Source organism: Pholcus phalangioides, unplaced genomic scaffold (assembly GCF_987345545.1).
Source record: "Pholcus phalangioides strain wild (caught in Gottingen) unplaced genomic scaffold, Ppha-v1.0 ptg000010l_1, whole genome shotgun sequence".
Classification (NCBI taxonomy): Eukaryota; Metazoa; Arthropoda; class Arachnida; order Araneae; family Pholcidae; genus Pholcus; species Pholcus phalangioides.
In genome coordinates, this window is record NW_028301603.1 from 44,773,757 (window position 1) to 44,800,215 (window position 26,459).

Genomic DNA, 26,459 nt, shown 5'->3' on the forward strand with positions numbered 1-26,459 from the left:
AATGTTTTATTCTTACCACATTTTATATTCTTGAGGTATATTCTGATGGTATATCTTGAAATGGTGTAAGATGATATAAGTGGTTTTTTTTTCAAAAAAAATCTGATAGAAGTGGCTTGAATATAATTTTTTTAAAATATTAAGTATCCTGGTTGCTTAAAGTTATAAATAGAAGAAAAAATTTCTCATTCTTGCCAGATTTTCTAACTATTGGCTACATTCTGATGCTTTATCTTTAGCAAATTCACAAATAAGGATTGCATTACACATCTTGTTGTAGTGGTGTATTTTTTTATCTCACAGGTTTGTTTTTGTTTTTTTCCTTCACAAAGAAGCAGCAACAGTAGTGCAATCCATCATGCTAGGGACACAGGTGGTCTTAAAATCCAATAAAGACACCAGCTGCCTCTAAGGGACACAAAGACTAGTAGTTGCATTACCTCACAGACATTTTCATTCTCTTTAAGAAGCAGCACATCTCGTACTGTATATCACCCAGTCTTAATATTCAATAGTGTTTTTTTTACTCTCACCATTAAGCCCAGTTAATCTAGGTGTTTTACTGTATAGTAGTAACAGCTTTATGAAAAATAATCAGCTACATGCAGAGGGAGATTGTAAAAAATTAAAGTTCTGATTCCAAAACTATACAATAAGAGCTACTGGTCAGAATGACTTGAAAATTTGCATGGGTACTCCTGAAGCAATGGAAATTTCTTTGGAAAAAGAAAAAAAGTGCAAGTAGATGATGCTGTACTTAGCCAGCAGTATAATCTTTTTTGTGCAACCACATCATTTTGACAGTTCAACAGCATCAGTGTGTGGATAGAACAACTTTTATGAAGATGCATATTGCAATACCAGCAAAACAGTTGCTGAAGAACCATTTTGACAATAACAAGACGGCACAACGCCTGGATGGCTGTCAGTTGACCTGACTCTTATGAGGTTATTTATGCTTTATTAAATACATTATATTCACCTAATTCTTATCACATTTTTTGTAAAATAGCTTCCTAATTAAGTATACAGAAAGTAACTGGAGAAAACACTTAAATTATGTGGTTAATAATAACATTAAGAATTTTCAAACACAAAGTAATTCATTAGGCAAAAAATAATTAAATTTCAAAAGTTGGTTTTTGTTGAAATGTAAGAAATATTTATAGATCAATTAATATGGGAAATGTGTTAATTACACTAATAAACATTTTATTTTAATTAATTATTAGAAGTTTGAATGATTTTTCAGAAATGTTAATGCTATTTAAACCAAAAAACCGGGTTGTTTGGTTTTTAAAAAAAAACATTTTTTTTTACCAACCCTGAAAATTATTATGTATTATAAATGAGCAATAATTTCTTTGGATATGTTTATCACATATTACATATCTAAGTTCATGGTTACATTTTCTGTTTGCGGTTTCTTGTAATATTTTAATATGTGAATCTCTCACCTAAATGCTTACATAAAAAAGGTAATCAGAAGAATTATAAAAAAGTGTGTTTGTGATTCCAAGAAATTATTTATCTCATTTTCGCTCTCAAAAAAATCTTTCAAAAATACTTCAGAATATACATATTCTAAACACTGCACTATGCAGCAATTTTTGGAATACATAAACTAATCTTAAAATAAAATTTCAACCAGAAAGAAACACATTTTCTTTGAAAACAATTTTCCCCAAAAAAACCTATTCCCCCCCCCCCCACACACCAAAAAAGGGGTTTTTACCCTAAAAAACCCAGCCTGGGGGGAAAATGGGTATCTACCCGGGGAGCAAATTTGACAACGCTGATTAGAACGTGAATGAATTGGTTTCACATGAATGCAGCTCGTGTTAGAAAAGCAGAGGAAAATTGTAAATTTGCGTTTCTCCACATGTCTCGCCTCAGGTATTGGACTGAGTTGTATGTGTATAGTGGACCGATGATTGTTCTAAGAGGTCATGAATTGACGTTATGTTTAACATAAGGTTACAAAATGTGAAAAACAAAACCAATAAGCGCATCATTTACATTCGTTCGAATGTAACTGATACATTTATTGGTTGTATTTTTCAACTTTTATAAAATAACTATTATCAAAATTTTATAGCGTAATTCCAGTCTAAGAGTGGCATTGAAAAAAGAATAAATTTTATAAGTTAAGGTACCACAGCATTAGTTTTATAAAAACATATGGAAAAAAAATTCTTCATATTACCATTCCTGAATCAGGAAGTACAGGACTCTCACCCCACATCAATGTCACTCCAAAAAATGTGACCAAACAGTGCCAAAAACCATTGAAAATCCATTTCAAAAATTGCTGAGGTCTCAAAAGGCTGTTTTTTGTCAATTTCCTGTAAAACCATTTATATATATTAATTTAGAGTTCCCATTATAGCAAATAAATAGCAGAAAAAAATTTCCGAGTAACAGCAATCACAGATAAAAATTAAAACATTTTGATATGTTAAGAAGGAATAAAATGAAAAGTAAACACAAAGATATAGGAATCACACAGTGTAAGATTTCATTAGTAACTCATATACAGTGATATCAAGGCTAACAAATACCTTTTGACTGACTAGCTTTTAGATTAGCGAAGATTTTTTTTAAAAACATTTTTCTGCCTCGGTTAACAAATATTTTGGCAGATGTGTGGATTGGATGCATATGCTAACATAAAACAGTTACGTCATGAGCAAAATTTTAGCGATCAAAATGTGATTCCAAGAAATAACTGTTGGTTGAGCAGGATTAATTTATATTTCCATCTCATAATTGCTTTCCAGATACACCTCTTTTCCTCTATCAAATAAATTTTGAGTAATGTTGAAAAGTTTGATATAACACGAATGATTAAAATGAGAGAAAATGTACAGTGGAACTTCAGTTAATGAGTGCTTTGGTTAACGGGCAATTTGCATAACGAGCAAAAATTTTGAACAAATTTTGATTCGATTAACGAGTGATGATTCGCATCGAGGAGCAAAAATTTTAGGCTTTGTTTATTTATTTTCACGTTATCATAACTGAGCTGATGGTTTTCGCTTTCGTCCACACAAGTGCTGTGAAATTGTAGGTAATGTACTTACCTACAGTCTTCGGTCAGCGTGCCTAACTCGAAAAATGAACACCCCTACGAAAGTGCCTGTTTACGATATGAAACTAGATGTAGCACTGTAACCACGAGTATGTGCACTTGATGTTTTTCTGATTGCTTTATTGACCTTGAGAGACTATCTTATGAATAAGGGCCACAATTTCAAAAGATATTATATCCTTGGAGAAGACCATGAGCCTGGAGGTGCATGAGCCCGAAATTCCAGAACAATTGGAGGAACATGATCATATCTACAGACGAACTGATGGATCTCCACTGTGCGCACCAGCAAGAGCTTATGCCCGTAAAGCTTATTAAGATCTTGCTTATTGTGATTAACCGAAGAGATTATTATGATATTGTCTGAAGAAGACAAAGAGAGAAATGAAAAGTCCCTCACTTCAAATGAGATTGAAAGATGTGTAGAACATGGAAATCTGAGCAAAACTTTGTAGAAGAGAAGCACCCCAAAAATAAAACGTAGCAGTGCGAACAACAGGTGTGCAAGGGCCCTTCATCCATTTTGGAGCACAAATTTTGAAAATCGAGCAGGACTAAGAACTAACTATATCTGCAATATAAGGGGTAATTTTTCTGTAAAATGCCAAAAGTTTGGCCAAAAATGGTTGGAATCAATAATTCTAAATAAATTTTCTTCACAAATTAAAGTCCATTTAAATTTTTTCTGAATTATCTTATCTGTCACTAACTGCATTACTGAAATGACGAATAGAAATTATCTCTTTTCAAATTAAGCACCATGCATACTGAAAAACTAGGCAGCAAGATATTCTGCTGCTTGAACACCGAAATCTTATTCATGATATAGTCTTTCTGACAATCTTTCTTCCTGATATAGCAAAAAAGTGCATGCAGAATATAATAAGGGTTTCCGTGAAAAAAAGTTAGCTTTTCACAGGGTTTAAACATATGATTAAATTTAAAAGTGAAATAAACAAGACAAAACAAGTACAAAAAACAAAAAAAATATAAATACCTTATTTACTTAAACAATTTCTCAACATAATAGCATGTTTATAGATTAAATTCTCCCCCCCCCCCCCTGCTGTTTTCGATACGAATCATGAGTCGCTTTCAGAAGTTCAGCATCTCAACGACAATTTTTTTTTAAAATTTTTCATGACCTTGAACATAAGATTTTGTGTGTTTTATTCCATTAAAGCATTGGATGGACAGATTTTCCACTGTTCAAACAGACTTTTGGTAACACTGAGCTCTCTTTCACTGTCTACGTTACCATGCTAAAGATAAAAGAGCCTTCACCAAAACTGGCAAAATTTTGAATTTTGGGCTGCTTTCAAGATTACAAAGTTTGAATATTTCTGCCCAATATTTATTTATCTATTCTCTGAACTGATTTCACTTCTTGAATGGGTTGCACTACAATGCAAAGAATTACATCACCCATAATTGATAGTTCTGTTGGTGATACAATGTTAAGCAACATCCCAGCAATACGTGAGGAAGTAATGTACCATCCCAGCAAAGTGCGAAAAACAAGAGAGGGTGCAAACATTTCATTCTCTCCAACATGTTTTGGAAAGTTAAGACATTTATAATAAGTATCTCACAGAAGTTATGTAAAATGAGCATGCTCCAAGTAAAAACTCCTTCTTTTGATTATTGTTAAGACCATGCCCCTCCCCCACCAGCGCAGGGGGGAACAGTGCGCCCATATTGGGCGCCGCTCTAGGAGGGGTGCCAAATGAGTTGAAAGAGTGAAAAAAAAAGCTTCGTCAACCAAAAAAAAAAACAGGTCAGTAGGGCCAAAAAAAGGTTCTGCATGGGTAGAGATTTTTTTCCCTCGAGCCGTTCCTGTTTGCCAAATCTGGATTTTCGCAATGTGAAATTGTTACAATCGGCAACCGTCGACGACAACCATGCGACCACATAGTGGCTAGACGACAAACTATGGAATTTTTAGCTGGAGTTTTTCAGATCCCGTTTTTTCTTAACGATCTTCGAAAATTTTCGGTGATTTAAATGACTAAAACAATTCCCTTTCCATTCTTCACAAAAGGCGCGTGTGCAATCTTGTGGGAAATAAAGCGAATTTACGCAATAGATACACTGTCTTTGAACGCAGATTGGTAGCAGTGAAATTACCCTTATTTTCAGTATATAACCCACAGGAAAAAAACGCTCTCCGAAATCGGGGATTAGACCAATAACAGTACAGAACGTTGTAGGTAGTAGTTTCAAGGTAGTAGAACTACTTTCCAAGGACACGAGATAACGCGATTGTGGTAGATGGTGGGAACTGAAAAAAATTGAATTTTCCCCCTCCATATCCTTTTCCGCGTCCCGTGAACAAAATCTTCATGCTTATTTTTCCTAAATTCCAGATATTAGACGCACTACACAGCATTAGTGGTACTTCCGTGAACCACAAACAAGAATTGGTGCAAATGCACAGGGATTTTGCACCTTGGCAACCATGTAGCAAGAGAACCGTTTTGGCGCAGCTCTTGCGCCCTTGGAACAATAAAGTATAATGTGATCTCTCTCATTTCCAAAAAAGAGGCAAAAGCAAGTGTCATAGATATAGATCAGGTTCCATTTTTAAGTCACACAAATATGTTTGCAGACGGTGAGTGCAGTGCGTACGTCATCCTAAACGGTAGTCCTGCTCCTCTTCTGTCTGGCCGTTCAGAATAATTTAATTTGCACACATTATCAAATTCTATATTTATTTATGGTATTATTATTTTTGAAATATGTAATTGTATTTTATTATTATATTACTATTATGTTGCATAATTGAATGGACGAATGACGTTTTTATTAGTCATTTTCGTGTGAATTAATAATTGTGGAACGAATTATCCAAATTTACATTATCCTATAAGGAAGTTTGATTCGCATAACGAGTGATTCAGATAACGAGCACATTGGTGAAACGGAATAAGCTCATTAACGGAAGTTCCACTGTATTTTAAAAAATTTAAAGTCTCAGTTGTGAATGAATTTGATGCACATTGTAAGACTCCTAAGAGGCCACTAAAATATTATGTTAGCATAGACAGGAGGAGGAGTTTGGATTTGCTGACTTTTGATTATGGGCGAGGGGGGTGATGAAGGTGCATCCCACTTGGGTCAAATTACTTCAGCGGTGCAGAGAGCCCAGATGTGCTCCCAATGAAGGCCAGAGAGAAAATGACATTGACAGCCAATCAAAGCACGACACATCCACACAAGTCAATGAATGTGGTTCTTCTGCAGCCGATCAAGTCTCAGAAGTACATATAGAAAACAAGTCGATGACTGCCGCAGAGACTTGCATCCGAATAACCTCAGATGGTGCCTGCCACAGACCTGGGCAAAAAGTCAGGAAAAAAATCTTAGACCATGGCCTAATAGCCCAGAAACCGTTTGCATGTCATAATTTGAGTTTGTTTGAAGAGATAATTGGTACACATACATTTTTAGAAAGTGTCATTAGTATATGCAAGTTAGCAATTCAGGGTTCATACAAAATTTCCTAAATAAAAATTAAGGAGTTTTTAAGGAGTTTCAAGCAGTTTTTAAGGAGTCATGGCAAACTTCATAACTTTTACAGCAATAAAAAGATTAATAAGTTTTACAGCAAAAAAAGGGGAGGGCACATATGAAATTTTTTTTTTATTTGCCAAATTTTCCCTCTTCTCTAACATATAGACGTAGAAGTGGTTTAGAAATTACAACTTTCGATTTATTACCCAGCATCAATCTACGTACATACTTTTCTGTTGTCGCCAAATTATTCTATAACTTTGAAGTTTTGGTCAAAAATATAACTCATAACAGCATCACATAAATTATAAAAATTTTAAAAGTGATATTCATTCCCCTTCCCCCAATTATTCAAAATAAAAATCCACAGCTGACAAAGATTTTTCTTGCAAAATTATATTTGCAGCAACACTTTATTCATCTCTCGCTCAAAGTGGATCAACACATACACAAATTCTTTAAAATTGAGTTTTTCAATTTTCCTTCTTGTTTTTCAGTTGTACTCAGAAAGAAATTGTTGCAAAATGAGAGAAAATTTCAGGACATTCAACATGATGTTTGGCGATTTAGCATTTGTTATTTGGCGACATTGGCGATTCAACACTCGTTATTTGGCGACATTGGCGATTTAACACTCGTTATTTGGCGACATTGGCGATTTAACTTTCATAATTCGGCAGACTAGCTCTTATTCATGAAATGATTTTTTTTTCCCCACGAAACATCGGGATTTGACGCAATGACGATCGTCCATAGTAATTTCTGCTGCTTGCAGTGGCGACTTTTTTCTTTTCTTTTTTTGAAAACGGAAACCCTGGTCCATTGTTTAGAAACACTGGACTAGAGTAAACATTCTTCAGCTGCACGATCAAGGATATGATCGGGTTTCACGATGAAAAGCCAGATGATGGGCAGATAATTTGAATAAGGAGCTGCAGTTACCACAATCCGATTTTCGGGGACAAAATTCAGAGCAGGGAAGTCAACTTTTTTTTAGAAACAGCTGGAAGGATTTTAAGGAGTTTTTAAGCACCGTACAAACCCTGCAATTATGTGACATCATTCATTATCCTCCAATCACTGGAAGCACAGGGGATTCTGGGAAAATTTCCTTTTTCATAGTAGATACATAGACCAATAGTTGATTGTGTATTGGAGAGGTAGGAGGTTCAGTAGAATATAGTCTGGGCTATTTTTATTTGCATTTATTATCTTAATCTATCATCTGGCTTATCTTGTGTAATTTATCCAAGAAATAAACATGTTATCCACTGATATTACTCTGCCATAAGTCATTGGACTGGAAATAAACTCAAAACCAATCACTCAATCAAGTGGCCTGTCACACATTTCAAAATCAATGATATGGCCCACATTCTACTGAAGGCTGAACACTAGGGTGGGTGAAGAAAATGAAATTAACATTTTTTAAGGTCCACAGCAATAAAAAGGTGCTAAATGGTCTCAAAGTAACACATGCGATTTTTTTTTCTTTTTACATTCTGATTAGTGTAACTGCCTCTGGATTGATATTTATTTTTTCGATATTTTTGAATTTTTTTCAAGGTAGGTTTCAGTTAGGGTTTCGACCAGTGACGTTACTTTCTACTAACAGACAATTCATCACGTTGGAGTTGTGAGGGGTGGATGGGTGGGTAGAGTGGGGGATAGTCTAGGGCAGCGGTTCTTAACCGGTGCTCCGCAGAGCCCTTGGGGCTCCTTGTGCACTCTCCAGGGGCTCCACGGCCGCTTGAGGGGGGAAAAAAATTATAAATATATTTTTAAATAGTAAAAATAAATAATTGACAGATGAATAATTAAAAAGTTGGCCTACGGGGCTCCGCCATAGAATTTTTTAACTTAAAAGGGCTCTGCGAGTCAAAAAAGGTTGAGAACCACTGGTCTAGGAAGACCCTACGCATGCTCGACCCTACGCATGCTCATGCGACGCCCATGTTTCCCAGAATAACTCAAGCTGAAATAAGGTGAGATTGTGTTGAGCTCGCTTTTGCTATTTTCATCATGGATCATACTTGTTCAAAGTAGAAATGTCTGTTATTTCGTGATTCAAGTGACATTAAATTGCAATATATTACCAACCTACTAAGATGTTATGAAGTTCTATGAGTGAAAGTCTTGAGATAAAACGTGATAATGAAACTAATAAAGAGCCCACATATAAAGAACTAGAAGACATTGTCGGGGCAAAAATTGAAGAAATATGGTCAAGAGCTTCCATTCCTTCTGTCCAACATAAGAGAGTGAAAGTGATGTTAAAGGCCTATCATGTATGAAATACAAAAGTCTTTTAAAATCCCACCCTAAAATACAGAAAAAGCAATTAGAAGAGTTTCGCTGTAAATTATTGATTGACATTTATTTCATCCTGCAAGTGTAAGAACATCGAAGAGTGCTTTTGCCCCAAATACAAAATGTACCTGTCAGAGAGAAAGAAAAGCTTTCTAATTGACTAACGAGCGATCAAAGTTCTACAAATAACTGCTTTATACTTAGACAGACAGATGGATAAAACTAATTATATCAGAAAAGGACAGAAAAATGTATAGACAGAGCAATCTTGAGGAGCATATATATTCTACTGATAATGGAACCATCGTTGAAGCACCAGCTTCTGGCAAATCTGAATGCATAGAATAAGCAATTTTTGACTTCTTCTTCGAATCAGAAATATCTATGAAGTCTTTCGTGGCAGTTGGTTGTGACGTGGAACTAATGTGAACATTGGTAAATATGGAGGTATCATATGTCTGCTTGAAGAAAGGTTAGATAAGCCGTTGCGGTGGATTATCTGTCAACTGCATATGAACGAATTACCCTTCCGACACTTGTTTCTACATATTGACGGCAGCATATTGGGACCCAAAACATTTTCAGGGAGAATCGGCAAAGATATAGAAATATGTGAAAAAAAAGTTGTGTTTCATTTCAAGTTATTTCAACAGAGTTATCCAAGTTTTCTATTCAAGGTATTAGCACAGATCAAACATATTTGTACAGAATAGTCTCAGCAGTTTCAAAAGGCTTAAGGATTTAGCAAACAAATCTCCAGGGGCCGCAGTAGCCCAAGTACATAGATAAGATACTCACCTAAAAACCAAAGAATGTTTAGGGGTGTCACGAGTTCGATACTCGGTTCGTCCTTGTCAAAAAACTTTCCTGACACAGGGGTACAACAAAAACTGTGACATGACCGCAGAAAAAGATTGCTACTGCAGGGAGTCCTCCATCAAGGGGTTAGCGCACCAACCTCTCCATGAGTATAAAAAACAAGCCTGCCATTCGGAATCTGCAATAAATTGTAGGTCCCGGTCTAAATAGCCATCATATGCAGAAAAATGACCATGGTGCGACAAAAATGATCAACAAATCTGCCAGGCAAAATGTCTCGTGCTCTGTAGCTAACTCGTGCTAATTGAATTCTACATTTGTACGTTTTGATGGAATCTCCTTCTGAAAATTTAATAATTCTAGCAACATATGTCGTGAAGTTTTACGCTCCAACTTGGTTTGCTATGAAAACTCACCCTTCCTGTAAAGATAGAACACAGCACCTATTCAAGCTCATCGCTGCAACTAGGTATTTGCCTGCAGAAGTAAAAGGAAAAATATATCCCATAATTCTCAAAGAAACACATACTTCGAACACCCTGAAAATTCATTGATCGCAATGCTGACCGACACTGAATCACATATCCGTGAACTAGCAGCCCGCAGCATTCAGAAAAATAGACTGATTGTTTTTCAACTTCCTATTTTAAAATTTGGTGTATCATCTTAAATCAATCTCATCGACTGGTAGAAGTAGAATATATCTGATCAACTGTCATACTCTTTTTTACCCGGGGGTGATCCATTGGTTAGAAATTCTTCGGAATATGGACTGGGTCGCCGTTTCGGTTAGTAAGTCTCGAAACGCTGTGCCGAAATTCAATAGTAAGAAGGATTTTTGCGCTATTTGAAATATGGTAATAATGTAAATGTCACATTGTAAACTTTTTCTTGTAATAAATAAATGTTACTCATGCTATTTGTAAGGTTCCGGAGAAAAGAGGTTGGAAAAAGGCTGAGGAGAAACAGGAGTCGCAAGAGAGAGAAACGAGAACGAGTTGACACATTCGAAAAAGAGGAGTGTAAAAGTTTGTACCGAAGAGACAGGACGGTTTCGTTGGAGGTGTTGGATAACAAATTAAATAAAGTGTTGTTTTTTTTTTTTTTTTTGGGAGTCTAGAATCCAGTTATTTCGTCCTGAAATCGTAGTGGAGGTACAGCCGAGGACCTACGACCGAGAAGAAGTCGGGGGAAAGTTTACTGGCGCAGTCGACAGGATGAGGTCGTGGCTTCAATGACTCAAGATTGTGAGCTGAATTCGAAGAAGAGTGTTCTAGCGACGGTGGAACCACCCCGGTTCGTATAGAAGGATAGTAGCAGCGTCGAGCACCCACACTGTTTTTTTCCGTGAAGTCAACCCGACAACCGGTGCTGAGAGGGGCAATCCTGCCCAGGGAAAAAGGAGCAAGTGTGGAACGGCGGTATCGAGACGATACATAAAGATGGCGTATTTGGCGAAAGGGAACAAGGAGGATCTGGAGACCATGGCCGCCAACTTGGGGGTAGACGTCCGACCAGAGTTCAACTTGATACAACTAGTGAGTACCATACAGGAAAGTGAACTGTACAACGAAGCGACGTGCAGAGAGATGCTGAAAACGATCATAGGCAATAGGAAAGAAAGAGATGGAGGAGAGGCGTAGAGAGAAAGAGAGGAAATGGAGGAGAGGCGTAGAGAGAAAGAGATAGAGGGGAGGCGTAGAGAGATAAAGATGGAGGAGAGGCGTAGAGAAAAGGAGAAGGAACATGAACTCGAAAGACTGAGGATCGAGACAGGAGCCAGAAGAAAGGAGAATAATCAAGCTGGGCACGGCAGAACCCCCAGCCGGGATTTCCAGAATATGATGCAAAAGTTCAGGATGGAAGAAATAAGTCTGTACCTGGTGCTGTTCGAGCGGCAAGCTCGTCGCGCGGCCCTGGCACGGGAAGATTGGTTAGCTGAGCTATTGGGACTTCTTCCCTACGAGATGAACCAGTTAATTGCCCGCGAACCGGAAGAGCAAGTACAGGACTACAACCAAGTTAAAGAATTATTATTGCGGAGGTTCAAACTCACCCCAGAGAAGTTCCGACAGATGTTTTCTTCGCACCACAAGAATCAAGAGGGCACTTGGAGAGACTTCTACCACGAACTGTGTACCTATTTTGATGGATGGACGGCGGCTTTGGGGAATCGCGACGTTTGAGCAACTAAGATATTTAATCATCACCGATCAAATGAAAAAACGCGTCCCAGCAGAATTTAAAGAACACTATCTGGACGAATGGAGTGATATGGTGTCTCCAAGTGAGCTATCGGAGAAAGTAGATAGGTTCGATGATGTGAAGAGGACTCTGAGGACACCCTCCCCTAGTGACAGAACGAGAACCCCAAGACCTGTTTGTCAAAATCCGAGATGGAAAGCCAGCGGAAACCAGAGGCTTCAGGGTGAGTCCTGCCCACCTAAGGTGACGATGGGTTCGAATTCCAGAGAGGGAGCTGCAGTCACTTGTTATGTGTGTGGAGCAGAAGGCCATATAGCAAGGTTTTGTCCTGCAAGAGGCCAACAGGAGCCATTGAGTCGGGCCCAGGTGAACTCTGTCCAGACAGAAGAGGGGGACACGATTGAAGAAACCACAGTCCTAACAGCACATATCACGGTGCCGGCAGCTGGTGTTGGTGCGGACATTGACACACCGCAGACCGTGAGTTTGAAATGTGGTCAGAAGACAATAAGAGGCGTAGTCGATTCCGGGACCCAGATCTCAGTCGTTAGATCTGATTTGGTTGAGGTCGACGACAGTGAAGGCGAGGGGAGAATAAGGATCAAGTCCGCATTTGGTGAAAGTGAGATAGCCCCTCTGAAAATATGTATGATGAAGATCAGCGACGGCAAACACGGGTACGTGCCAATTACTTGCGCAGTGTCGAGTCGCTCGATAAATGAAATGTTAATATGTCCGACGCCATACGACACACTCTTGGGAAATGTACTAGTTCTAAGTCCGATCAATGAGCCAAGCCGTAAGGACAGCGTGTGTACTTTATCTGCCGATAGCAAACAGAAAGCCAGCAATGGCAATAACAACGATTTTTGCATACCTAACGAAGAACTTGAAGAGAGGATAATATCCCAAGTCGAGAGCTACTTCACCGACTTCAACATCATGAAGAACAACTTCCTGCTGAAACAAATCCGGGGAAACAAGGAGGGCTACATCAGCCTGAGGTTGGTCTCATCTTTCAGAAAGGTCAAGACCCTGACCAAGGACTGGAGGGTCGTCCGGTACTGTCTCAGGAACTCGAACAAATTCCAAGTCAACGGAGGAGGCACTAAAGTGCGCCGGATTGTGCCCGCACCGGCTTGCGAGACCAGATGGGCTGAAATGATCCCGGTCTGCAACATGCCGTCCGAGGAAATGACACCCGAGTCAGTGTCACAGTTTATATCAGAAGACGTGGCAGTCGTCAATCGAGGATCCAAGCTACCAGATGTCTGTATGAGGTGCTGTCCCTACGTCAACGGGAACATGGTGAAGAAGACGCTCGCCCTCGTCAAGTGCAAGACCAATCAGGACGCGTCCGCATCCGAAGGCAAGGCCTCGCAGCTCAAGGAGATGAACTCGAAACGATACGACGATGGTCATGCTGTCAACAGGAGGAGATCGGCACCGAACCGGTTCCTGGCTAGGCAGGAAACGTCCAAGCAATCGGACTGGCGATTGTTTTCGTGTCCATTTGCTAAAGGAATCAACAGAGCTACAAACCGGCAGTCGAAGACCGAGAAAACCAGAAGCCAACTGGCTAAATCTTCAATCGCCAACAACGGCGTACACAGGAATCAGGGCTGGGAAAGGTCATCCTTCTCTTATGCTGGTGGTGACCACCACCCCATGAACTATTGGATGAAAAACCGTTATTTGCCATTCAAGGTTGGTATAGCCGCTGCCAAAGTAGCTGCTGCTGCACGGTACAACGCTCGCCTACCGGATAGCGTCATGCGTTGGCCTGGGGGACCCGAAAGAGTAATACGCAAGGTAATGCCGACGCCCTGTCACAGTAGCTGTGAGAAATCGAGTTACGCTCTTGAAGCAGAAATGATGGATGTGCTTTTTGATGATGGGACGTGTAAGGTTCAGGAGAAAAGAGGTTGGAAAAAGGCTGAGGAGAAACAGGAGTCGCGCGAGAGAGAAACGAGAACGAGTTGAGACATTCAAAAAAGAGAAGGAGTGTAAAAGTTTGTACCGAAGAGACAGGACGGTTTCATTGGAGGTGCTGGATAATAAATTAAATAAAGTGTTGTTTTCTTCTTTTGGGAGTCTAGAATCCAGTTATTTCGTCCTGAAATTGTAGTGGAGGTACAGCCGAGGACCTACGACCAAGAAGAAGTCGGGGGGAAGTTTACTCTATTTTTATTTGTTTTATAGACACACACATTAAAGCTTTTTTTAAAACCTTATATATTTTGACAAATTATCAAAAATAAGTTTTTTTTCTTCAAAATATGTTTTCTTTAAAGTCAATCCGGAGGCAGAAGATGATAACCCATTCTTAAAACATTTATATGTGAGCGGAAGACATCATTTGGCACCCTTTTCGTGCTGTGCCAGATAGAAATTTAAAAAAAAAATTTTACATAGAACGGTGACCCACCCTACTGAACACTCATGATGTAGTACCTCCTGGAGTTACATTACATCTGAAGAATACAGCGATTCGAATGTTCTGCTGTACATCTACATGAACACGCACATTCTAACATGTACCAATTCGTTAGAAATGCCACAGAGGAATACGGACAAGGTACATGTGTGGTTTAGTAGTAGTGAATAATGCTGGGATAATGTTTTGCATAGGAAATTATCTAAATAAAATATCAGATGTATTTTTTTTATTAGTTCATTATCTTGCTTGGAAAAGTTGACACCCAAAATAACACGACAGAAAATAATTTAATATAACAAGAAAATACTTGCATTCTAATTTGTTTCAGAATTTACTTGATTAACACACCAAAAACACCAGTGAATGTATCACGAGCGACTTGATGGATAATTTCAAAAACATGATTAACTTTGAATTTTTTTCACAAACTTTATTATTGAACATTTTGAGTTCCAATCATTTATTCGTGTTATTGCTAATCAAAGTGAATGATTATGTATAACATTTTATTGAATGACAAATTTTGCTTATATGAGCAAAGTAGGCTGAGGGCAAAACGCACACGCGAAAGACACACTTGATTCTGACCATGACTTCTAACTTGAAGTGACATATTCCTCCAGTTAACAAACACTTTCTGAATTACATAAACGGGACTCCGGATATGCAACTGATTATTTCAGTATCCATTAATGGACACTCCTCCTTAGCGGAGAAAATGTTTTGTCCCATGAGTCAGTGCCATCTTAATACATGGGCTTACCCTGGGGCCTCAGAAAAACGAGAAGTAGTTAAATTTTTTGAGAATTTTCTAGGTAGGGCCTCAGAAAAATCACATGGTCTGGGGCCCCGTGATGCACTTAAGATGACTTTGCCATGAGTGTCCATTATTGAGAGGTTCTAATGTAGCTCAAAATGTTTCATGTGCGAGACGTTTCATTGCAGTCACAAATCTTTCGACAAAAATCGAATACAGATATTCAATAGTGAGGATTTAAGAATGCTGCTTAGTAAAACCAAAAACCAAGAGACAATCATCACACTTAGAGAAAACATCTATTAATAATAAATTATTTTTATTAAAACTAAGTAACAATTATAGTTTTGTCTTTTTTTAAAAAATAATTTTAATAATAGATATTTTTGTGTGATGTGAATATTACTTTGACCACAATCAATGCAACTATATGCATATGTTTATAACTTTATAATTCACACATTTAATTTTATGTTTAGTAATGAAGTTTACTGTAACTTTTTTATTGCAATTATTTTTGAATTTTTAACCCTTTTTATATACTACCCCATTGCAGGAAAACATTGATGCTAAAAAAAAAACATCGAAAATTTGTCAATGCCATAGCTGCCAACTTTTGAAAATGAAAATTCGGGAGATTTCGCGCAAACCCGTATTTTATGCTAAAACCACTCCCTAATAAATACAATAGGGATTTTCCAAACATAAAAGTTAAAGCATAGGGAATAAAATCCCTACTCAAAAACTGAAGTCAAATTAAAATAGGGATTTTACACACATGGAAGTTAAACCCTTGGGAATAAAATTCCTACGCAAAAAACAAGTGAAATTGGAGGCCAAAACTTCAATGATGTAAAAATAAATATTGTGTTCAATCAGAAACGCTGTGAACAAACATTCTGCGCGAATGACCCCAAAATCATCGGAAGATGAAGGAACACACCGTCAATTTTTGAAGAACACTGACTTTTTGTGACACTTGCTTGATGTTTTTTTTTTCTTTCCATGACCGATGTTTATGTCCGTAACACTACTTGTACAAAAAGGAAAAGTCGGCCCTCTTCTGGAACGTTTGATGAAAGGAAATTCATCGGAATAAGTATCTTTAAAATTGATTAAATATATTTTTGCTTATCAGTATTCATGCTTTGTTATATTGCACGTACGTAACTTCAACAAAAGAAATTTTGATCACATGCGCGTCACTATAATCTTCAAATTATTATCCAGGACTATTGGCTGCTAAGCCATTTCCCTGCACGATAAGACAAACAACTTTCTTGTTACCATCAGAGGGTTTGTAAAACTTCCTTAAAAAGGGAATTTCCCCATTTACGACATGTGACATCATTTCGAAAGGGAAAAAAAAGAGGCTTCACGCCCCACAAGAAATTCCTTAGGGATTGTTTTCATAAGTGGGGATTTTTTTAATGAAGTAGGAAATTTTTAGGGATAATTAGGGATTTTTGTGATTTTTGTAAAAATTCGGGAGATTTAAGAACTTTTCGGGAGGTCGAGCGATAAAGCTAAAATTCGGGAGACTTGGCAACTATGCAATGCATCTTTCATCTTTCTTATGTGGGTTTTTAGCATCCCTTCCAGGGGAACAATGAGAAATTTTGTTTTTGAAAACGGGGGGATGCGCTGAATAATTTTGGGAAACACTGGTCTTACCAACCTTTTTTATACCATGCCCTGCCGAAGCATATCAGAAATAAAGATGTCTCCCCTCATAATTTTTCTGGGGGTATCCTACCAGTAGAACTTCATAGTTTCATAACAAAGGTTTTTTTTAAATATATATATGTAGTATCACTAGTTTTTTCTTTGGCTCCTTATATTTTAAAACTAGGTGTCTTTGCCCCCCTCACCATTTCTATCTACGTTTACTTAGTCAAAAGTAGTGGTTCTCTCTCTCTCTCAATCAGGGTTCCTCGCACAGGAAGGGGGGGAGGCGTGGACCTTATCTTACTGGCACAAATTTTACGTGGGACAAAATGCATTAAGAACCGTTAATCAAACCCCTTAAACCGAAAGAAAGAAAAAACAAGTCACCAAGGAATTGTTAAAAAATTTGAACTGATATAAAAAATGAAGAGAGTTCGGAAGGTTCCAAGTCTTCATAGAAAAATTCAAATTGTCCACTTAAAAATCAAATTGTCTCTTGTGGGATGGGAAACAGGGGTTCAAATCAACAATTAATCTTTTTCAATCACAGAGCTTTTAGAATAAATATTTTTTTGTGATCCCTTGGGTCTTTTTTTTTTCCTTTAATATAATTCATTACATTTATTAACTCATTTTATTTTCTCACAGCTGCATCCTGGAAAGTTCACAAATAGTACAGGCCACTAGTTTAGACTGTACCCTGTCTGAGCTAACACTTGTGAAACTAGCTTGTTTTTTTAAGAATTGAATTACAATCACAGTTTCATCTAATTTTATAAGCTGCATCCAATTGATTTTGCCAGTGTGAAAATGCTACAGCATGCAAATATTAAGCATGATGCAAATGAAATATACTTATGCTCAGATCATTTTGCTTTTCACAAGTAGAATGCACAAGGGAAACAAAATTTTGATAGAGGTTATTCAAACATAAAATCGCCATTCAATTATAAGCAATTATAACAATACACATCAAGATCTTTAAATACTCAAACATCATAAAAATTTATGAATAAAATAATTATATTACATGATACGTACTCTGCTGATTTAGAGCAATGTTAAGATCGAGAAGAACAATGGGGAAAGCTGTGCACATAGTAAAATTATTTTAGTGCACACAAAATCGTAAAATACACCACAGGTAGATATTGCATACAGACATTCAGCACATAGAAGAAACAGATCAGAACATATAAAATAATAAAGCTAAACCTTCCGACAAAGGTCAGTAATGGAAGCAGAAAATTGATGGCAGCACTCTATAACAAACATTACGCAGAAACAAACTTCACGTTACAAGACAGAGCAGCAGGGCATGATCTGAGGAGGAGGAGTAACGAGACAGGGAAAATGTGGCTATTATTGGAAGGTCACTGCTATTGAGAGTCTCAGTATTTCTGAGATGTTTTATTTTATGTAAAATTGTACCAGTCCATATACTATAATCAATTAAAAGAAGCCTGTTTTGAAGCACATGAGATTTATTTTGCATTGAAGATGCATAAACTTTGCATGAAAATTGTAACTGACCACTTTTTGACATTAATTTCATTTAAACAATAAGCTAAGTTTCAGGTATGAAATGAAACTGGTTTTGGAAAAAATTGGCAATTTCATGAAGAAAAATGAACAGAACTGTGCTGTGAATCTTGTATCCACAGAAATGTATTCTTTAAGAGATCAGACTCCTCTTCCAGTACAATCAGCTATTTTTGTAGTTATCTAGGGCAGTATTTTCAAATGATGCTTACTCAAGTGTCCTTGGTCAAACAGCTTGGAAACCATGATCATTCTGGGTTATGACATAGCCACTCACAATATTTTATTCAAAATTTCTGCTTTCTTCTATTCAAAAACTCTTCTAGTGATAGTAATTACTTGTGAAACCCCAGGGTCTGGGGGCCTTTGCCATAGTTTTAATAGTGTTTGTATTTACTTATGATGGAAACAGCATAGAATCTGCAATCGTTGTACTAGTGAAACAGTGATGAGTTTGCACAAGAAATCTGGATCAGTTTGAAGTTTTCATATACTAAAACGAGTGATTCTTGTTGGTAAACTTAATTATTTTTCATTGCTTGTAAATCAAATTATCAGCATGTTGAGTCATTTGTAAATCAAGTGTTAATTGTAAAAAAGGAATTCCCAAGCATTCAAAATACTAGTGTGCTCCAAGTTTTATGGCACACCAGCTAATGCGAGGGATTTTGGCAAGCTCAAAATTAAAACTGTACCAAGGAAAAAAAAAAAAAAGATATTAAGATTGATTAATTTGAGTTTCTTCAACAAATATTTTTATGTTCCCTTTTCATTCAGGAACTCTTACTTTATAAACTGAAGAGCCAAAAAAACTGGTACAGGCATGCGTATTAAGCAAATAAAGAGATATGGAACCAATCAGAGTACGGCGCTGCGGTCAGCAACGCCTATATAACACAACAAGTGTCTGGCATAGTTGTTAGATCGGTTACTGCTGCTACAATGGCAGGTCATCGAGATTTAAGTGAGTTTGAACGTGGTATTATAGTCAGCACACGAGAGATGGGACATAGCACCTCTGAGGTAGCGATGAAATTTGGATTTTCACGTACGACCATTTCACGAGTGTACCATGAATATCGGGAATCCGGTAAAAAAATTTAATCTACGACATCGCTGCGGCCGGAAAAAGATCATGCAAGAACGGGACCAACGACGACTGACGGAATCATTAAACGTGACAGACGTGCAACCCTTCCGCAAATTGCTGCAGATTTCAATGCTGGGCCATCAACAAGTGTCAGCGTGCGAACCATTCAATGAAACATCATCGATATGGGCTTTCAGAGCCGAAGGCCCACTTCTGTACCCTTGATGACTGCACGACACAAAGCTTTAAGCCTCGCCTGGGCCCGACAACACCAACATTGGACTGTTGAGGACTGGAAACACGTTGCCTGGCCTGACGAGTCTCGGTTCAAATTGCTTTGAGCTGATGGACGTGTACGGGTATGGAGACAACCTCATGAATCCATGGACCCTACATATCAACAGGGGACTGTTCAAGTTGGTGGAGGCTCTGTGATGGTATGGGGCATGTGCAGTTGGCGTGATATGGGACCCCTGATACATCTAGATACGACTCTGACAGGTGACAGGTACGTAAGCATCCTGTCTGACCACCTGCACCCATTCATGTCCATTGTGCAACTTCAGCAGGACAATGCGACACCCCCACACGTCCAGAATTGCTACGAAGTGGCTCCAGGAACACTCTTCTGACTTTAGACACTTCCGCTGGACACCTAAATGCCCAGACATGAACATTATTGAACATATCTGGGATGCCTTGCAATGTGCTGTTCAGAAGAGATCTCCACCCCCTCTTACTCCTACGGATTTATGGACAGCCCTGCAGGATTCATGGTGTCAATTACCTCTAGCACTACTTCAGACATTAGTCAAGTCCATGCCACGTCGTGTTGCGGCACTTCTGCGGGCTCGCGGGGGCCCTACACGATATTAGGCAGGTGTACCAGTTTTTTTGGCCTTCAGCGTATAATCTCAATGTTAAACGTTAACTGCTGTGGTGGGGGCCATTTTGACCCCAGGCATTCTTCATCTTGCCATCCCCTTAAGGAAGGAATGCATCTGGGTCATCTTATTTTCAGTACCTTTCAAGCCAGTTGTTTACACGTGGTTGACTAATTTAAGATGTTATTCTTCTATACCTCCTTTTTCTTCCCTTTACATCAGGGGTGGCCAACTTCTCTGTTTGAGGGCCAACATCATGGTCTGATGCAGTGTTGCGGACCACACCAGGCACAAAACTCTGGTATGTAAGCCGCATGCACATTTTAATGCGACTTCACTAATTAACTAATTTCTTCATTTAATTAAATACTAATTATAAATTATTATTAATGAACTATTGTTAAGAAAACTTTTTCATCTTTTTTTCCAGTAAATTACGAATGTTAATGTTCTAATCAGAATGGAGAATGTTACATCATAAAACGTTTAAAGTTTATCGAACAAAAAAATAATTTTTTATTTTGAAATTCGTTATTATGAATTTTTCACACAATGCGTTTCTAGTTTGCTTTTGTTTTCCCTGCTAAATACTTGACTGAATATTTTTACTAATAGACAGAAGCACATTAGTTTTGAATTTTATGATAAACTTAAAAAGAAAATTTTTGAAGGAAATTTTCCTCATTGAGCTTACCATCACTGACCTCTGATGATTGTGCAAGAAAATCTGCTACTGCTACTTCCATAACTCCCACAGCAGGTTTTTGAAATCAATCCTGCGACCTTTGTGTTTGAGGATGTTTTGTGCTTGCGTGTTAAAAATACAAATTGATTTGTCAAATCAGATTTTTTTTTCTACATTAACCACAATTTTGTCACTCAAAACTAATATAAAAAATATAACAATTTTTCATCTAGTTGTAGGCTGCACAAAATCATCTCAGGGACCAGCTGTTGGCCACCCCTGGTCTATATCATAGTTTCCCAACCTTTTTTGTCCTACCGCCCCCTCCTTCAGAAATTTTTTCTCCCATCGCCCCAAACACAATCTGACCCGTAGCTTCTACAGCCCCCTTGGAACATTCCATCATCCTTCAGGGGGTGTTACAACCCACGTTGGGAATCACTACTTTATATAATTGATCAAAGTTTCTGTGGGGTTCCCACCACACCATTTGCGGCATAATGGTTTCAAATTAACAATCAAACATTGGATATCTGAGGATATCCAAGATGAGGATAGTGTTATTAGTAAATTTTATGTAGGATCTGTATGATCCACATGTCATGGTGTTGTTTGCAGGTACTGTGTTTTCGACTTACAATAAGACTAATTTTGGTGCTTAAGAAAATATAAATATTATTTTAATTCGTAAATTTTATTTTCTGAGTATATTTTAATCATATCTGTTAATTTTTTTAATCATGAAAATGCATTAAAAATTTAATATATAACTTTAAAAAATTTCAAAAGTCATAAATCCATCCATTTCTTTTGAATGTGTATCTTAATAAAATAAAAGACTATTTTTAAGAACATAATTAGAGAAATTTGAAAAATTATTTAGTGAATTAATTCATAGATGATTGAAGTCATGTACAAAATCTATTGCTATTATGAAAATTTCTTTTGTTGATTTTTAAAATACATTAACACTTGCTGAGGTCAAACTTATGCATAGAATTTCCACAACACCAGTTAAGAGATAATGGATAACTTACATTAAAGAAGAAAAACATTGGAAAAAGAAAAATAACTATTCTTTGAAAATAGCATACTTGTATAAGGATGGATCGTTCATCAAGGTGTCTTCATCCAAGTGTTTTTCCGTGAAACCAAATACCAATATCGGCACTGATGTGAAAAATATATTGTAGGTCATGAGGAAAATGGCATTGTATACTGGCTGGAAAATAAATGAAAATATTTTGAAAAATTATTGATGTTTATGAAAATTTTACACACTACATAACATTACTGCAGTAGACTCTGTATTCCAAAAAAAAATTGTTTTATCCGAAAGTACCCAAAGTACCCAGTATTACAATATTACAAAATATTTCTCAACCTTTCTGAAAACAATGACCAGTAAAATGTCTGAAACAATTTGACAGACTAGTTGTGTCTCATATTACTGGAAACTCCTGTAATTTTCGTTATTTTTTTTCTTTTCATTTGCCCTGTTTGTTCTAACAATTATTTGAATTTGTAATATTTACCAAAGTTGTGGAGAAAACATGCACGCACGCACGCATACACACACAGCCTTTTCATAATATAATTTTTTTTATAATAATTTATGGCAAAAAGTATAAACATTTATCTCACATATTTATCAGGTTACACGTTCTGTCCTCAATTTCTTTTGGAATTTCAATAATGATTGGTGATTGTGGCTACTTCTGACAAAGTGTTTGATGATAACTGGCAATGGCTCATATTTTTATGGATTATTATTTAAGATCAAAGTTTACCAAATATTATTTTTCTCAATGAAACATGGTCATCAGATCATTTGAATATCTTTTTATGTGAGAAATAAATTTTTGTTTACTAAGCAATCTGTAGCAGCCCTTTATTCCACTTCAGGAATTTTAGTAGTAATTAGCAAATTGCATTTAAAGCAATAGATTGCAATTTTTAGCAAAATGTAGTGATATCTCGTATTTAGGATCACAATTTCCTGCATTCTTTCTCCTTGATGATGCATGGTGAACCTAAATATGAAGGTATAATTATATTTGAATACATATGGCCATTGCTATAAAACCAATTACAATGAGTAAATAATTACAGTTAAATCTGCCTGCTGACCACCTACACCATTGTCATGGACTATAGGTTGAGAAACGCTGCCTTACTACACTCTCTGGTATGATAAATTAACCCTTTAACTACTGAGAGTACTTTAAAATACTACTTTGTTGCAATTACAATTTGAACCCTTACAACTTATACCCCATAAATACATTGATAGGTATTATCATTTTAAAGAATGAAAGCTGTATAACTACTTTTATGATTACCAGATGACAGCACAAGCATGTGAAAACTATTTTTTTAATATGTTAATAAAATTCAGTTTGGTGTTTCACCCCCCCCCCTCAAAAAGTGTTTACTACATGCAGTAAACACTGCACCCCACAAAATGTTCCCTGACAAATGTAAAAAGCAAATTTTGGTTTTCTTCGGTGAAAAAATAAATAAGTATTCATGCAATTGTGTTATTCAATATATTTGAATTGGTATTTTTTTATTTTTAAAGTACCAGGTTAATTAATTAATTGTGTGCTGAATTAAAAAAAAAACCTTTCTCCTTTTTTAGGCTTTAATTAGGAATAAAATGACCTACCAAAAAATTCACACGATAATTATTTGATTTTTTTCATAATGTGGTAGTTAAAGGGCAATTAACAAAATCTAGTGTATCTGAAAAAGCATTGAACTTCAGAATTCACTGATACTATAGGCCAGGGCTGATAAAAATCCCAGGCGACTAAAAAATTAGTATTGACACCTAAAATTTTCTTTTAGTAGTTACAAAATTGCAAGTTGAGAGCAGCACCAAATGTCTGGAATTTACAGCAGCGTATCTGCCAGCATATAAGAGAGTTACTATGCCGTGGAAAAGACAAAAGACCTTTTTTTTTCGGGTAAAAAGTTTTTTAGCATCTAGATTTTTTTTTGTGATTTGTTCAGCCATATTGTTGGCTACATGAGATTCAACAGCAGACATGCCAACTTTTCAAATCCAAAAATCCAGAGATTCTCCCGATCCCCCCCCCCCCCCGACACTCAGACTCGATCAAAAAAAAAAGTTCATAAAAAAAATTTTGGGGGGGAAAATTTTTTTTTTAATAAATTAAGAAAAAGTTACATTCCTTCCCCCCCCCCCCCAAGGCAGGTTCTGCATTGCCCCTGAGAAGAATATAATTCCATGTCAGTCTTTCCATGCGGAATAGAGAAATCACATCTACATACTGTTCCTAAAGTATAAGTGTTTCCTTTCGTGGATGCTATCAGTGATTGATAATCTTGGGTATACGAATCCTTAAAAGCTTTATATTTAGCTGTATATAGCTTAAAGTTTTATATTTTCTTTCTGAAGAAGTTTAATTAGAAGAAATGATTAAAAAAAATTCAAATTACAAAGCTGCGGATGAAAAAACGTGTTTACCGCACGGCTGTTAACCAGTCAAGTGGTTACGACGGCGTTTGCTGTCGCTGCCATACGTAATGTTGGTGCCTACGACGGCATTTGCCGACGCGCAGACTTTTTTTGGTCTTTTTCACCAGTCAAGTGGTTAAGACGGCATTTGCCGTCGCTGATATACGTAATGGTGTTGCCTACGACGGCATTTGCCGACACACAGACTTTTCGGTCTTTTTCACAGATATGACGAAATAATTTGTCATACATGTGCTGCCATCTCTGTACAGCCATCCTTCTACTTTATTATCTCATTACTAGATGGAGTTGACAATTATATTTCAAGGTCTGAGGTTATTATCGCTATTATCTTTGTCATGCTTTGCAAAGCTGCATCCCCATCGTTTTTGTTTCAATTTCCAACTCCCTTGTGAAGATGCATCTGTTTTATTACTCATATATCTTTTAGCAATGGTTCAACTACTATGGTTCCACATAAATCCATCAACAGCATTTCTTTTAGTCACAGGACATTATGACCACCCCTCCCCACTTTTGGGGTGTCATATTATGTCTTGACACATTCGAGCTATTAAAAAATATGCTATAAAAAATATTTTAATATTTAAAACTTGCAAGAAAAGGGAAAAAATCGGAAAAAGCACACGCATCTTCAAAAAAAAGTGGGCACTGCGGGTAATGCTCGGAGAAATTAATTGGACAGTTGACTTGTTAATGGCATACAATAACGATTATACAGTAATTTCGGCAACCAAGGTCATGTCCCTGATAAATGATTGCCGGTAAACGCTACGAAAACGAAGTCTTTGCCAGTTGCTTAAATGCGGTCACAGAGACTTTTTTACGGCTGCTCGATGGAAATGACTACGGCTGTCCTCTATGGGTGTTTTCCTTAATGACAATGGTAATCATTAACACCACGACAACGTTAAAGCTCGCGTAAAATCTATTTTTGCCAAAATTCGGAGAGTGGGAGGAAGAATGAAAAATTTGGAGTCTCCTGCCTAAATCGGGAGAGTTGGCAAGTCTGCAACAGTAATTGTCCATTTCAGTTATCGATATATCATTGATACAATTGAAAAGAAAAAAAAAACTTTGCACATCAATTAATGATAAAATAATTTTACAGAGGTGAAAGGAAAAACATTCTTTTTTTTCAATAAAACTTTGAAATGAATGGCTTTACCTGTGGAGTGAACCTGTTATAGAACTCATAGATGAACTGTGGGATGATAAATGCTACGTTCTATGGAAATAACAACAACAATTCAATTATTCTGGCTCGCTTTTTTAAAAATTTAAATCATTTATATGTTTAAATATTCACAAGTATCACAATAATTGAATTTCAATACACACCTTATAGAAAAAATATTGAACAAGCATAGCTGCTCGTAGATAATAATATTGACCATGTACAAGAAACACTCTTTTCAGAAATCGGAATTGAGTGAAAGCAAAGTCACTACATCGAACTGCTTGTCGTCCTTCTCTACCAATAATACCTGTAGGAAATGCACCACAGATACTTGATTATAGATATGTGCCATATGTACTCAAATCTAAAACATGCTTTCTTTCTCTAAAAATCAAACCTTTTGGACTGTGTGTAAATTAAAACCTGTTATTATATTGAGAAAAAAACCTGATTTTTCACAGGAGAAAAAAGTGGTAATTATATTCAAGTAAATACAGTAGTTTTTGACCGAAAAATGATTTAAAGTTAAAAGTCATTACAGTGAAACCTGTCTAAGATGGAAACTGTATGGGATGGAAACCTGTTTAAATGGAATCAAAATATAGTTTGTTCAATGGTTAGTGCTATTATTTACACCTTTATAAAATGTAAATCTGTCTAAAATGGAGTATTATTTTAGTCTATTCACGTTCTGTTTCGTACAGGTTTCACTGTACTGGGTATAAATAAATGGAATAGCTTATCTCCAGGGGTCATAAATTCTAACACAA

The 26,459-nt window shown here is 36.8% G+C and overlaps 1 protein-coding gene across 4 annotated transcripts in view; it reads right to left on the reverse strand.

Moving 5' to 3' along the window:
• LOC149081576 (phospholipid-transporting ATPase IF-like) overlaps positions 1 to 26,459 on the reverse strand; it is a 189,722-nt gene that overhangs the window by 53,481 nt on the left and 109,782 nt on the right. For all 4 annotated transcript variants that reach the window (XR_016193471.1, XM_089238531.1, XM_089238533.1 and 1 more), the window contains exons 21-24: positions 25,851 to 25,996; positions 25,678 to 25,737; positions 22,099 to 22,226; positions 2,207 to 2,345 (exon numbers count right to left, since the gene is read on the reverse strand). Coding sequence is in view for 3 of the 4 variants with exons in the window: in XM_089238531.1 (XP_089094657.1) it covers positions 2,207 to 2,345; positions 22,099 to 22,226; positions 25,678 to 25,737; positions 25,851 to 25,996 (473 nt within the window). In the remaining variant the exon portion in view is untranslated. The remainder of the gene's footprint in view (positions 1 to 2,206; positions 2,346 to 22,098; positions 22,227 to 25,677; positions 25,738 to 25,850; positions 25,997 to 26,459) is intronic.